The sequence below is a fragment of the Culex quinquefasciatus genome, chromosome 1 (assembly GCF_015732765.1).
Source record: "Culex quinquefasciatus strain JHB chromosome 1, VPISU_Cqui_1.0_pri_paternal, whole genome shotgun sequence".
Lineage (NCBI taxonomy): Eukaryota > Metazoa > Arthropoda > Insecta > Diptera > Culicidae > Culex > Culex quinquefasciatus.
The window spans coordinates 16149379-16163883 of record NC_051861.1 but is presented as its reverse complement, the minus strand read 5'-3'; the positions used below and the strand labels follow the sequence as shown (position 1 = coordinate 16163883).

Genomic DNA, 14505 nt, shown 5'->3' with positions numbered 1-14505 from the left:
TTTTATCAGTTTGGAAGAGATTTTTAGTCTGTTGGAATCCTGTATGGATTTCATAAATTGTTTTCAAGCTCGTTTTTTTATTAAGGTAACAAAAATGTTATTCCAGCCAAGCAGAATGATCTTATTGTAGGCAGTTTTTACGCATTTTATTTAAATTTACGTGTAATGAAAGTTTATGATTATAATAATGTTAAAGTTTAAAAAAATGAATTTGTTTCACCCCAATTCCCTTTGAAGGCGCCGGAACAGATGAAAAATAAAGAAAATATCATCTCTTATCACCCCGATCGATCCCAACTAATCCCGGAATAGAGTGACACATGAGAATGACCCAAAAGGTTAGTAGAAAAAAAAAGACAGCCGTCACGAGTGATAAGGGCTCAAATGACTAATTTTCCATACAAAAAAATACATTTAAGATTAAAACGAGCTTCTAATGCCACTAATTACAAAATCGATGCCGGCAATTTGTTTAACGCTGGTGTGTACATTGCAACTGCTCTCGACTCAGTCAACGTCATCGTTTTCACGGAGAAACGCATCCCCGCTTCACTGTTTATGTTTACAAAACGGAGCGCTGTTTATTTAATTGTGTTGCATTCAACGATGTTTTCCGATTGCGCCATTTCTCTTGGGCGCGTCACTTTGATGGATGCCATGCATTTTTCACCTTGGGTGCTGCAGTGAAGGACGAAGCAAAATTATGGCAAGAGGAACCCGATGGAGACGCGCGATGGTTGACAACAAACAATAAGGTTAAGCCCATGACATATTATGGCAACCGCCATTATGGCATCTCTTAGCAGTTATTCCACGTCAAATGTAAAATAATAAAAGATGGAATTTTGACAGTCTGGAACGCATGAATAACACCCCATTATCGGTTTCCCGCACGGGTGAAATGGAAATTGTTGCACATGGTTTAAGTTGGAAATTTTGCAACTTATCTTAATTTATGCTAAATTTCAAAAATTTAAACAACAATCTAAAGCAAACCGGTTTAGAAACTAAAGATAAACTAAAGGTACGACGATTTTTTGCGTAATCTTGCCTAGAATCGCGATGAAAGCGGTTTAAATTTTTAAAAAATATATATATATTTTTTCTGTTCTAGAATTTAACGAAATTTTGTTTATTATGTATGACTTTAAAATAAGTACACAACGGTTATAGAAGATTTACAAAAAAAAAGATTTTTTTTGTTCGTCCACAAACAATCTCATGTTGGTAAACAAACGACGCCATATTGCCAATGTTGTTCGGTAGCACATATCAGGCCATCGCCGGGGCTCTGGTTATTCCACGTCAAATATAATAATAAAATTTAATAATAAAAGTTATAATTTTGCTGAACTAATTTGAAACACAATTCATCGATGTATAATACAGGATACTCACTTGGTGGTCACGCGTAGATCGGTGAAACGTGATTCGGAAGTTGAGGTGCAAACAAATCGAAAAATATTTGCTCAATAAATAGCGGTCGCGATTCGATAAGACAGGTTGAAGTGATTTCTTAGCAAATGGCAAACAAAGATTTTTCATAGTTTCATTCAGTTTCGTTTATTTCCAACATTTCATGGCGCCGCGGGCTTGAGTTTGGACTAACCTTTTTGTTTTTTTTTTTTCTCTGGTAGTATATAGTGTATAGCTGTACGTTTAGTTATGACTAATATAACAATTCTTGCGGTTACATCTTGCTTTTCATTCTGATCAATTTTTGCTAAATATTTTAGTTTCCAACATTATGGTTTATTTGTATCTGTCATGAAACACTATAGTCCTGCGCGAACAGTTGTATTTGGACGAACAAACAACAATTTAGAACCACTAATATCTTCACCCAGCCATGCACACACGCACACACGTAAGTATTGCTGTGTAAATATATGCTTATGTTTTGTAAATATGGCTTCCACACATTTTGTCCTTTCCGCAAGATGGCGTCACACGTATGCGCAAAGCGTTTGGCCAAGATGGCGCCCAAAACCGTAACCGACTGCCGACTCCTCGAAATGATATGGCACTTAACAAAATCTCTAGATAATTCCTAATGCGAGCGAAATGAGCGGGAACCTCGCGAGGTTCCCGAAACGAATCTCGGAATATGCTGTCTGAGAGAGGTATTTTCATCGTTTTTGTTTCAGTGCTTGATTGTTTAGTGGTTTGTATTATTATTTTTTGTTTGAGTTTCATTATAAAAATAAAGGGGTGATATGGTCTAATCGCTGTTTGGACACCTCTAGGTTCGGTTATTTGAGTAATTTGGTTGACTAAGAACACACCCATGTTATGTTTTTTTTTGTTCTGTATTTTTTTCTTATTTTATTGTACTGCATGCATTAAACTAGCTAGACTTTTCATTAGTTACAATTTGGACAAAAAAAATAGTAAAACATTTACACTGTAGTACTTATAATTTAACGAATTTGCTTTGCACATGCATCGAACAAACTAAAATCTAACACCTGAAACATTGGAAGGGATGTTGCTACTTGATGTAACTATGGCAGAAAATTATAACAACATAATTTTGCGCCCGGGCTTCAGAAGGTGGGTGATTGCTTCCAATTGACTCTCTGTTCTTACCGACGTAAAACAAATATGTACAAACACGAACTTACAGTCGAAAATCTCCTAATAAAACATAGAAATCTTCACAAATAAAGCGTTTCCCGTGTATGCGTGCGTTAGTCATTGAGACTGCATCGAAATTACTTTGCTCCAAGCAGAGCCTGAATTTCTGCGTTGGTCTTGCCCTTAGTTTCCGGAACCTTGAAAAACACGTACAACGTGCCGACCGCCATCCAAAAGCCGAAGAACCAGAATGTCCAATCGGCTCCCAGCGTTTCCTGCATCGTTCCAAAGGTCTTGGTGACCAAAAATACCAGCGACCAGTTGAACATGACCGTCAGGGCCGAAGCTAGTCCTTTCACGTCTGGAGCGCACAGTTCACCCATCATCATCCACGGAATCGGTCCAAATCCGAGCGAGAAGCTGATAATGAACAGGACCACTGAAGCCAACGGGAGCCAACCGATTCCGGACACGTCAGCCTTGTCGGCTTGCAGCTTGAAGTACACTCCGAGGACAACCAAACATGATCCCATAATGAAACTGCTCTGCAGCAGCAGAATTCGGCGACCGGCCTTATCGATCAGCACTGAAGACACAAAGGTCATCAACACCTGAACGACACCGACCACAATACCACAGATGGCAGGGTCCATCGTACTGCCGGCAGACTGGAAGATTGGCACAGTGTAGAAAATGACCGCGTTGATACCCGAAAACTGCTGGAAGAACATCAACAGCAACGCGATGAACAGAGCATTACGGTTGACGGCCTTGGTAAATAGATCCGACACCTTGGCTTCGCCCTTGACCGCATCCAGATCACTCTGAATGGCCTCAACGGCATTCTGCGTATTGCAATTTGGCCCCCAGAACCACTTCAAAGCCACAGCCGCCTCACTGCGTCGACCCTGAAAAAATGCAACTCGTTATCTACCAAAAAACTTGACCAACTAACCGCGCTCAAACTCACCGTTTTCACCAAGTAGGTGGGACTCTCCGGCACGATGAACATCGCCACAATCAGAAGCGCCGGAAAGACGGCACACATCACGCTCAGCAACACCCAGGAAACGTACGGACCGATAGCGTACACGAACAGAATTCCGACCGTCAGGAACAGCTGGAAGAACGCGCCCAACGCTCCGCGAATCGAAATTTCCGCAAACTCCGAGATGTACATGGGTGCCACGACGCACGATGCTCCCGTTGAGATACCTGCGAAGAAACGCGCGAATTATAGCAACGCCGACGCCATTATGGCAAGCAAAACAGTCCCAACATACCGATCAGAAACCGGCCAGCGTACAGCATTCCGGCACCATTGGCGAAGATGATTAAAGCCCAACTCAGCAGGTACGGCAAGGCCAGCGACATGGTTGTGTACTTCCGACCGATCTTCTCGGCGAGGACACCCGCCGGGAGCGCTCCGAGAAAGGCGCCAATGGCCAGGAACGAGCCGACCCATGATCCTGAAAATGGAGACACGTGAGTAAAATTGATTTCTTATTGATTAGATTGCTGAAGATATTGGACAAACACACTCGAAACTAGTTTTTATTGCTCGTTTTGCCACTTCAGGGCACGTTTGCACGGCCTAGGCTTAAGGGCGTTCCAAGGGGCGATTAAATTGTAGAACTCAAGTTGATTGGTTTATTGTTCTGGGATCTGTTTACTTTCGGGCCGCACAAACAGTTTAAACTGAAGTGAGAGCTAATATTTCGAGAACAAATTGTCTCAACGATTAGCAGTGATTGAGTGCTTTCAAGAGTCGCCATAATGGCGGTCGTAAATCATTTGACAACATCTCCAGAAAAATGGTGCCGCTGGAAATAAAGCGATTGCAAAGCACGCAATAGAATAAATAATCTATATTATTTAGTATGCACTCCAGCTTTGGCCGCTTCCATTATCATCAAGGAAGTTAGCAAATTCAAGTGCGTATAAATTGACACCGGGACCCGTGGAGTAGGGGTAAGCGTGGTTGCCTTTCACCCAGTCGGCCTGGGATGGATCCCAGACGGTCCCGGTGGCATATTTCGAGACGAGATTTGTCTGATCACGCCTCCTGTCGGACGGGGAAGTAAATGTTGGCCCCGGTCTAACCTAGAGGGTTAGGTCGATAGCTCAATCCAGGTGTAGGAGTTGTCCCCTGGGTCCTGCTTCGGTGGAGTAGCTGGTAGGCAGTTGGACTAACAAATCCAAAGGTCGTCAGGTCAATGCTGTAGAGCGGATAAAAAAGGTATGAAGTAGAGCGCTTGCAGCAATAGCTTAGATTCGAATATTACATAATTCCATTAGAGTTCAACACAGAAACAAATAAATAGTAGATTTAAGGTTGAATTTAAAACTTATATCACAAAATAATGTCAACTTTTTCTCAAACCATAAGGTGTAAAACACTGTCACTCATAAACCAAGCCTCCTTGTGGCCTTTGCGTCCATTTTAATCAAGTAAAGTACGGTATAATCTACCAATTGGACAAGCTGCAAGCTTCCTTTTCAGAGGCTTGTCCACCGCGTTGCCGCCGGAGAAGCGAAATGCAAATATTGACGCCGTGTAAATGAATACTTTACGCCGCCCTTTCGTATCCCGTTTCCCTTCAATGGAACCCATTTTAATTTATGATCTCCATTAAAAGTCAAGCGAGTGCTGCTACGACAAACATCTATTTAAAGTAGCAGAGGATATCCATTTCGTTTAAGTGAGATTGCTGTCAATGTCAACCCTTTTCTGATTACAGAAAAAAACGAATAATTTCCTATCATTAAAATTTAATTTTGCCTAAGCGCAATCATGTAGCGGCTCGTTTAAAAAATCATATTAAGAATAAACATCTTTAAAAACTTTTATAAAATTGTATGGCAGAGGGTTACCCCACGGGAAGTGTTTAAATTTAGTACACGTTGGCCCACTTAATCGTGATGATGATCTGACGCATGGAGCCAAAGTGAAATATCGAAACTGACAGTCTCCTGCGGTTGCCCACCAGTGGTACATCGATGGATGTTAATTGGCGGTAATTACTGATACAAATTAGTAGCTTGGCAGAAATAAACTCGTTGACTAGCGCGCACGACAAATGACGAGGCGGGCCCTGAAGTAAGTGAAAGATTAGCGCTTAAACTCGCTAATAATTTAATTAGTCTTGGAAAGAGTGAAAAGAGCTTCGCTTTTTGGCAACCTATCCTATATTGACGTTCCGCTGTGAATAAAAACTACCAACGCCATTATGGCAACCACTGCAAAATCGCACAATAAACGTCAACGCCAAGATGTCACGCCACAAAGTGACTAAAACCAATCGCCCACCGGCTCATCAAAGACCAAATTTCTCCTGACCCGTACAAATTGACCTTTTCGTCCTCCTCTTCCCGCAGACCCAATAAAGTTGAGTATCGCGCGATGAATCGGCGTGATCGAATAATTAGAACGCGCGGTCGCCGCCGACGAGAATTTTGAACTCTCTGGGCTGCTGTAGACAGCGGTTCAAACCGGAATCTGTCTGGCCGGACGGAGGCTGACTAATGGTGGACGCATTTGTCTTTGTTGAACCTCCCGCACATGGCGCGACTTGATAAATGCAAGATTAATTGAAGCTCATTAAATCTCGTCACCGCGGTCACAGGCCAATTAGACGTCTGGGCAGGTTCGGTGGATGGAGTGAAGGCTCTTTATTGGAATACCTTTGCGGGATTCCTGTGCGGTTGCTACCGTGGTGTAGGGGTTGTCATGCAGGTGAGTTGAGTTCGGGGTAATTGATATGATGTTTTGGGACTGGGGTACAAGTAAAACATTGGTATTGCCATAACAGAGAAAAATGTCTCAAGCCAACCCTTGATGTGTTAGCAGATTCCCAGTTAACTCAATCTTAATTCTGAAACGGAATCTAATTAGTATCGTATACAAATTCCATTTCAGAATTCGGATTGATTTGACTGGGAACCAGCTCAAAATCAGAAGAACGTCAAAACGACACATTTACAGCGGTACTGTTTATGACAATTCGTTAATAGCTTGCTTCCATCAAATTATCAGTAAATTGAAGCCTCTTAAGAAGCAGCTTATCTTTCACGTTGCTAATTTCAATGCCAAATCGCTTATTGCCAATCCATAAATGCACAAATCACGAATTGCCCGAGTGATTCAAAGGACTATAGCCAGATAGGCTCCCCACGCTGTCATTGCGTCACTAATCTGTCTCAACGATTCGGAAATACGTTCGGTAATAAAATTACAAACGATTCGATAAGCCGTATCGTGTGCTTTCTGGAACAATTCCACCGCTAAGTCCAACGATCGATCTGAGGCATTACGGTGGCGACTGATTGATAAACGCATACCTTCTTCTGCCGTAATTGTAAATCCATCTGTGCTATTGCTGGAGGTCGTTCCATTTTCAACAACCGGGGTCAGCTGGGACAGCACCGGGGATGTCCACCCGAGGGCAGTTCCTGCACTGATGGCGGCAAACGACACTGAAAAGAATGACGATGTTTGATTTATAAAGTTCAGACAACGAAGGTTCAACTCACCTCCAACACCGGCTACAAACTGCATCAGCTTTGTGTTGGACGCTTGACCCTCCGGTGGGTCGTACAGCATGGGGTTCGTGACCCCTGGGCCATTGTTACTCATTGTGATTTAAATTGTCTGAAAAAATAACCAGAATAACTGCGTTTAGTTACAGCGGCACACTTCTACCAAGCGAAAACGTGACTGCAGCGTCCTAGTGACAAAAAGACCAAACATGTGCACGCGATTTATTTGCTTTTCGTGGGTTTCCATTAGCGTGCACTTGAAGTACGATAGCCAAGGAGACAACATCTTGCACTACGTGCGCCAAAACGTAAACACTTTTTGAACCGGTGCCAAACCGTGCGGGAACACACCCACCAAACGACGACGACGCGTCATTCATGAGCTGGCAAAAAAAAACGAAGAAAGAAGAATGTTTGCACCTTTTTTTCCTCTTCAGGTTTAAATTCCTATAGTGTATACACTGAAAATATGCCACACTTTTTATTCAAGTGCCCAAACACTTGAATGATTGAATAAAGTCACATCGTAGATCTAATTGGTTTGTGTTTCAACATCAATCCAAACCACTATCAAATGCAAGTGTTTGGGCGGTTGACTTTTTGGTATTTTTTAACATGTTATTTTCATTCGGGTGGCTCAAGCTTTTCAATTGTTTTGTTCATGAATTTGTCCCACCGTCTTGAACTATTCAAAGTGATGAGCAAAACACTTGAAAATGATCTTAAGATCTACCCAAAACAGGCACTATTCAGAGTCAACGTGATTATGCACATGAATTTAATGTGTTTCACTGATTGATTTTTGCGCGACTTTCATCGAAGGCTAGAAGCGAGGCTAGAACCAAGAGCACAAAAAACTCTCCCGTCTTCAACTGGCCGGCCGGCGCAGTGGTAGCGTGCACGACTAGCAAGCGAGAACCTGTAAATCACTTGTACGTACTTTTATTTTTCAACACCATTTAAAATTCAAGTGTTTGGCTATTGACATTATTTCATGGCCAATCACCGAAATTTCAAGTGTTTTGCGATTGATATTTGAGTGCTCTGTACAGCAGGGCCAGATCATGTGTAGAACACTTCGTTGAGCTGTGTAAGTTTTGCTCAGTGTAGTGCGTTTTCTGTGTACACATCATACTGACATAGACAACTAGATTCGACTTTTTATCCATTTTAATTCAGTTGAGCTCCACTAGGGCCGCGTTCAGTTCAACTTTTTAGGGCAGTTTGCAAGTTTTCATAAAATTTAAAAGCCGCGCATTTTGCATGAACACACTTCATTTGTTGAGCATACCGGTAGTCAAACAGATAGCAACTAAGTGTAGCGTACTATACCGGCAACTATAAATATGTAAACAGATTGTTTATGCCACAGTTGGGCTATTTTGAACGGAATTTTAAAAGCAAACCTCTTCTCTCTCTACCTTCCCCGTCGAAATCGTAACACGACTTCGTGTTACGGTGGTTCGGCGCTGCTGTCTCGGTCACCGTACCGTGACCGGTTTTATAATCGCGTACCTGTCTACAGTGAGAGGGGTACTGTACCGATTGTTGAACGTCATTTTCGGCCATTGTTTAAAATCGTGAATCGGTAGACCATCACAGTAAGAACTACCTTAAATTCTAAAGGGGTGTCGTCGCGTATTTGGCACCGGTCCAAGCATTGTTTGCAGCTACAATGCAAATTATGTAAATTGATTTGGCACTCGGCCTGGCTTGCCGGCTTTCCGGTCAGTCGTTAACCTGATTTGGAAGAAATTTGGCAAACCCGATTTTGGGAATTAAACTGTCATTGTCTTGTGAATTGAGATTCATTTTAACAATTCAATTGATGTTTTGTAGCACATTTAAATTCAGGCTATTTAGTTAAGGAATAAGGCCAACCAGTTTATTTATAGCGGTTGCGTTATTGAGTAAAAGAAGATTACAGGCGATATCTCGTGTTGATGCTATTATTTTCCTGATTGCGTTTAATAATTTCCCGAGAAAGACTAATTTCAAACTTTATAAATATGGCTGCCGTTTCGATGTTGGTGGCAGCCGAAGGCGCATCATTGGGTGCCCTCACGAGGTTATCGGGATCAGAGCTATGGCCGATTACAGATTACAAATTTATTGATACCGGTCAGCTCATCGCGATAACCAGCACAACGTATCGCTGAAAGTCGAACGATTCTAGTTTTGAAACTATGTACTCCATGTGCAAGCGCCCATTAAGAAGTTGTCTTATCAACCTTGTGATGATCTGTCAAAATATCGCTCGAAACTATCAATAAACTAACAAAAGCCATGGCTCCAGCTAGCTTATCAGCTCACCCTACCAGAAGCCGTCAGGCGCCTAAACAAGCGCCATAAAATTCATATCTTGACAGAGCCCATGCTTTTATGGTTCGCACCCCCCAGAACGTCAATAAATCGTAAACCGAAGCACGTACGTAATCCATCGACCTGTTGCGGCCTCACGTGCTTCGGCCAAACCAGCCAAAACCAACTCTGACGTCATCGTCCGAAATGAGAGCGAAACAACAGAGAGAAAAGTTTCGGTCGGAAAAGTTGTAAACAAACCGAGCAAACGAAGGAAAAACTGTTTCGTGTTTTCCGCCCGCCTACGTCAGCCGGTGCCGTAGAGGTCACTCGGAGGACGCTTGTCGCTTGTGCTGGGGAAAAATCGTCATGGTCAGGGCAAATTTGAAGGAAAACACCCATAAATTTCGACGATCAACAATTCCGGGTTAGGGGGAAAGCGTTTGTTTGTAGCGGTACGCCCGGCGTTTTGACCGTATGCTCGACATTGTTCGATGTGGGATGGAGTTATAATTTTCTTGTTTTAAGTGCGTTGAAAGACATGCTTGAACTACTTTTACGTAACTCATTTAACGATAACAAAAGCGTCAGAAAATGGTACGACACGATGCAAAATCGCCACCTTAATGAAAATGAATCAAAATAAAAGTTCAAACCAGTTTACCAGCTTGCATACAGGCAAGGTTGGCATTTGGTATAAAAATCCGAGAATCTGCGGTTTTATAGCGCCAAACCGAATGCATGTATACATGTTTACATTGTAAAATATTGGTTTAAAATGGAATAAGTCTGGTTTAACTATTCTAGTTTTTTTCATTTCTAGTCTTTTTTTTATTAGGTCGATATGAAAGACAATAGCTTATAGGACCTTTTCAAAAACACTATAGATTGATATCAAATTCCAATGTGCTAAAATTAAATCAGTTGACATCAACACCGTAAACATCCACGCCGAACGGTTGCTAAACCGGTCCCATTCATTGAAATGCTTCTCCCGTGTTCCATATTAACGTTCCCTCGTGGACCAAAACCAGACATGGCGCGTCGTTACCACAAAACGGGACACGGAATGTGAATTTTTATTCTAATTTACACTGCCTTCTTAGGTTTATCTGTTTTGAACCGGTTCAAGCGCGTAGGCAGCCATCCCAGGTCTACTCGAAGCGTACCATTTCTGGTCGGGGAATCGCTTGCTAGATCTGCGAAGGTCAACGTGGAAGAAAACATTGGGCTTATCGCATCTTCGAGATTGAACAGCTGAAATTCAATATTTTCGTCTCGTTATCGACGTTCTTCCTCCAGCAGACGTAACATTATCTCCCCGAGTTTTCTATTGTTGGACGGCGCTCGCGTTGTCTGTCGCTGTCGATGGTCTCAAAAAGCTTTGAACAAGAAAACAAAAGTCCACCAAAGAGAACCTGCCGAAACAATGATATGATAAGGCGCAATCAATCTGAAAGTGTTTGCGTGACCTTTCGACAACCTTTGCTGTCCTGGAACATGGTGCCGCTGTAAGCAAAATGGCCCAATTACTGGCAAGTACTTTCCCTTTGGAGACCATCGTTGATTGGATGCAAACCGTTGAACCTTGCAGGCGTCCAATATCACTTAGGCCCGTCCCTAGTGCCCAGTCAATCAATCTATTTGCCGTAGCAATTCAATTGAACGGTCGTAAATTTTCCATGGAATTGCGAATTGTTGCGCTACTGCAGCATGCAATTGCCCAGGATCGAACCGGTTCTGACACTTGACAGTTACTTAGCCATAATGGAGGCTGCCGTCAATTGTAAAGATGCGTTTTCGCACTAATTAAGCGCGCAAAAAGAAAAAAACGTTGATTTGTTTACAGCGGCACGCTGCATAATCGCCTTTAATCCAATATTAGCCAAACAATTTGGATTGCAATGCGATCGGAACGTATTTCGCCTTGATTTCCCTCGAGTTTGCATTTCCCTCAGAAGCAAACAATGTCGTTCGAAGAAATTGCCGGAGGGATATAAATATTTACGACGGCACTTTTCACAGCTTGATGCCAATTTATAAAGGCACAACACGTTATTTTCCTTAATTTTTTGATTTGCTCTTTTACTTTTTATGCAGGGCGTTTTTTTTCTTATCACAGATCTCTTTCAGTTGTATTGTTGTGCCTTCCCCATCTTGAAGCACGCATGTGGAATACTGAAAGTTGATAGTTCACTTTTTATTCATTTCTTAAATTTTGGTGAAAATGAAAGTGGTTTTGTAGCTGAACTGGCTGAGTTTGTGCGAAATGAGTTTTGTTCCCGCCAAATTACAACGCCTAAGAAAGTTTGCAAAGTTAGTCTAAACTCTTAAAAATCGAGTTAACTATTTCCAAGTCACTTTATATTTGGTTTCCAATTGCTCTAACCGTCTCCACTCACCTAGAATTTCCCACGGAACCGACTTAGTCGATACAATTTCACTTTTCAAGCTGCCAAAAGTCCTTTTTTAACACCCCGCGAAAGCTGTCGATTTACAATTTTAAAACCCAACGTTCCAAGGTTCAATCGGTCGTATTTTTCCTCGCTTCCCGGCCCAAATTTTCCACACGGTTTGTCCTCTCTCCGCGCTCCTTAAGGTGAAATTGCTGCTGATGGTGTCGGCACCTTAAACTTGCCCGTTCGAAGCTCAACCGTCGACTGACAGTCGGGTTCGATTCGGTTCGTCGGCGGCTGGGACCAAACTCACTCGAGTACAGAAAACGCGCGCGCAAGACGGTCGGGCCTCCATCGCACTGCTCGTGGAAATCGGGTGTTGTACACGGCGAGAGGAAAATATATAAATATATTACGAGGACTCGGGGACGCCGGGATGCAGGAATATTGGCGGGAGAGGACAAAATCGAGAGATGATAAACATCTCTGTACAGCTTAGAGGCAAATATTCATGGCTGAGAAGCGGAATCCAAGAACATCTATTGAGTAAGATGTATAGATATCTTCAGAATTATCGGAAAATATGAAATGTATTTTGAAAAATCTAGTTATCAGATTGGTCTTATAAATTATGAACAGCTTCCTAGAAAAAAATCTTACGACATTTGTAAAACTTGTTGTAGATCCAAACATCTAAAAGAGCTCCCTCAAACCGGCATAGTGTTAGTATTCGTGTAAGTAAATTTACAACCAGCACGATTGGAGCCGAAGAGCGAGTGCAAGGTCCAAATGAGAGCAACAATTTTGGGAGAGAATGTCGTTTTTTTGGAACCGAGATAATGCCAAATGTCGTAAAATTAATGTTCGTTCTCTGTGTGTCACTCTGTTTGAGTTTCGATAGTTTTCGAATGTGTGTGCAAGATAAGCCACGTGGGAGTCGAACAGTTTCCGGATTCTCACTAATGGAACTGTCAGGAAAATCAATCATGTTTGTGCTTTTTGAAGCGACCTAATTTGACTAAAAATTTGGTCACGGCATTTGTTTGTCTTCAGATAGAGCATTTTGTTTACATTTTGGTCTCCCGATCATTTCAAGACTGAGCGTTTTATGTTTCTTTACAGCGGCACAGAAAAAAATGTTAAGCGATCATTATTCTGCGCAATCAACCATAATGTCAAAAATACAATTAAACTCATTTTATAGCATCCTCCATTATGGTAATCTGTCAAAACCTGCTACAATGCAACAACAACAACAAAACATCCTCCCACGCGGCGAGGTCATTTGCACTTCTTTTTCAGGGGAATCGGAAGTTTGCACCGGAGGTGGACATGCGCCGTACAGGGCACGTTCCCACACACCAATACAACGAAACTCTTCCTTCCGTCTCGACGGGAGCGGCGTCCTGTTCCGTTGGCATGGGTACCGACGTCCACCCGACGGTCCTTTCACTTTTGGGCCCTACCGCCGCCGGTATGAATGACCTTGCGGCAGCAGGTCCGGCCTGTCAATTGCATTTGGATGGTGTTGGAGAAGGTTTTTTTTGTGAATGAGAACGGTAATTAGGGTGATTGAATAAAGTACTCGGTGAATGTTCGTTTGACCGAAAGATACATTTTGGCAATGAAACAAATATTTGCAAATAAAGAAGGATTGATTTCTCTACTACGGACTTCAGAATAAAGGTTCCTCTGGAGTCTCTCACTTCATCTTAAGTATTTGATAGTTTAATAAGTTAAGTTAGAAATTACGATAAAAATAATGAAGTTTAAAAAATTGTTTTGGTTAATTCAACTAACATTCCTAACTGTCCCTATCAATTCTGGCATATGCATTGATGTTAATCTGCCATTTTTGAAAGTCATTATCTATACCCAAATTTTATCAAACTTCGCTATCACTAGTCTTCAGAATGTCACGTTCACGGTGACATGTACATCTGTTAAAGCACATGTCTAGGGCGGAGCGGAAGCACAAATTTAGACAACAACACACTCTTCGAATACAATGCCCTATCATTATGACGGGTCCGCAGACACACCACCCCTTAACACATGTTATTATCTCATCGAACGCCAAACTAACAACAAAGTCCGAAAACTTCACGACTCGGTGCCAAATTTGCTCTCCCGCAAACCAGTGTGATTGACACGAGTGAGAGTTTTTGCAGCGCAAATTTTGGCAATTATGTAATTCTATTGCGTTTTCCCCTTAAAGTATGCAACCTCGCACGCCAATCACCTCCTAAGCCGCCTACTGCGTTGTCACAATGCACTACACCAATGTCACGCGTAACACTCTTGATTTCCCGTTATTTTTTTGCTAATTTTTCACGATTTTCTCGCGTCACGACGTGTCACGTCTGTCCGCCCGAAGGACCAGCCAAGAAGTGATCGATTTTCTTTTCTCGCTACAGTACAATCGGGACGATTATGTGTCTGCGGGGGACCGAACACAGACACGTGCAAGAAGCAGGACTAGAAATTTTCCCCTCTGCTATCACAAAGTTACACAAATACCTATGTAAATGAACCACACCATTAGTGACGTCATACCCCCTTAACTGTTTGAAGGAGCGCGAGGGATGCTGGAAGGACCAACACAAGGACATTCCCTCTCTCCCCTATCTCATTCAGGAAAAAAACCACGTGGTGGTGCTCTCATACCTCTGTATGGTTGTAAAACAAGCGA

General features: G+C 42.4%; 1 protein-coding gene across 2 annotated transcripts; it reads right to left on the bottom strand.

The window, feature by feature from the left end:
- Window positions 1–1537: 1537 nt before the first annotated feature.
- On the bottom strand, window positions 1538–14208 carry LOC6045597 (facilitated trehalose transporter Tret1). Of its 2 annotated transcripts, none has more exons than XM_038249866.1 (6): window positions 14056–14208; window positions 7111–7228; window positions 6919–7053; window positions 3861–4046; window positions 3548–3792; window positions 1538–3485 (listed from the first exon to the last, which is right to left on the bottom strand). In XM_038249866.1, exons 2-6 carry the CDS (start codon window positions 7211–7213, stop codon window positions 2715–2717), a joined length of 1440 nt encoding a protein of 479 aa, XP_038105794.1. In that variant the 5' UTR covers window positions 7214–7228; window positions 14056–14208; the 3' UTR covers window positions 1538–2714. The 2 variants fall into 2 exon arrangements, with proteins under 2 accessions (XP_038105794.1, XP_001862938.1); XM_001862903.2 differs by lacking the exon at window positions 14056–14208 and adding an exon at window positions 11820–12161.
- Between the last annotated feature and the right edge of the window lie 297 nt (window positions 14209–14505).

Bases quoted from the DNA above. Each gene is read 5' to 3' on its own strand.
- LOC6045597 (XM_038249866.1), bottom strand. From the start codon at position 7,213: ATGAGTAACAATGGCCCAGGGGTCACGAACCCCATGCTGTACGACCCA. The intron at 4,047-6,918 runs GTATGCGTTTAT...CTCCATTTTCAG, and splicing joins TACAATTACGGCAGAAGAAG to GATCATGGGTCGGCTCGTTC. The intron at 3,793-3,860 runs GTATGTTGGGAC...GTTTCTTCGCAG, and splicing joins CGCTGGCCGGTTTCTGATCG to GTATCTCAACGGGAGCATCG.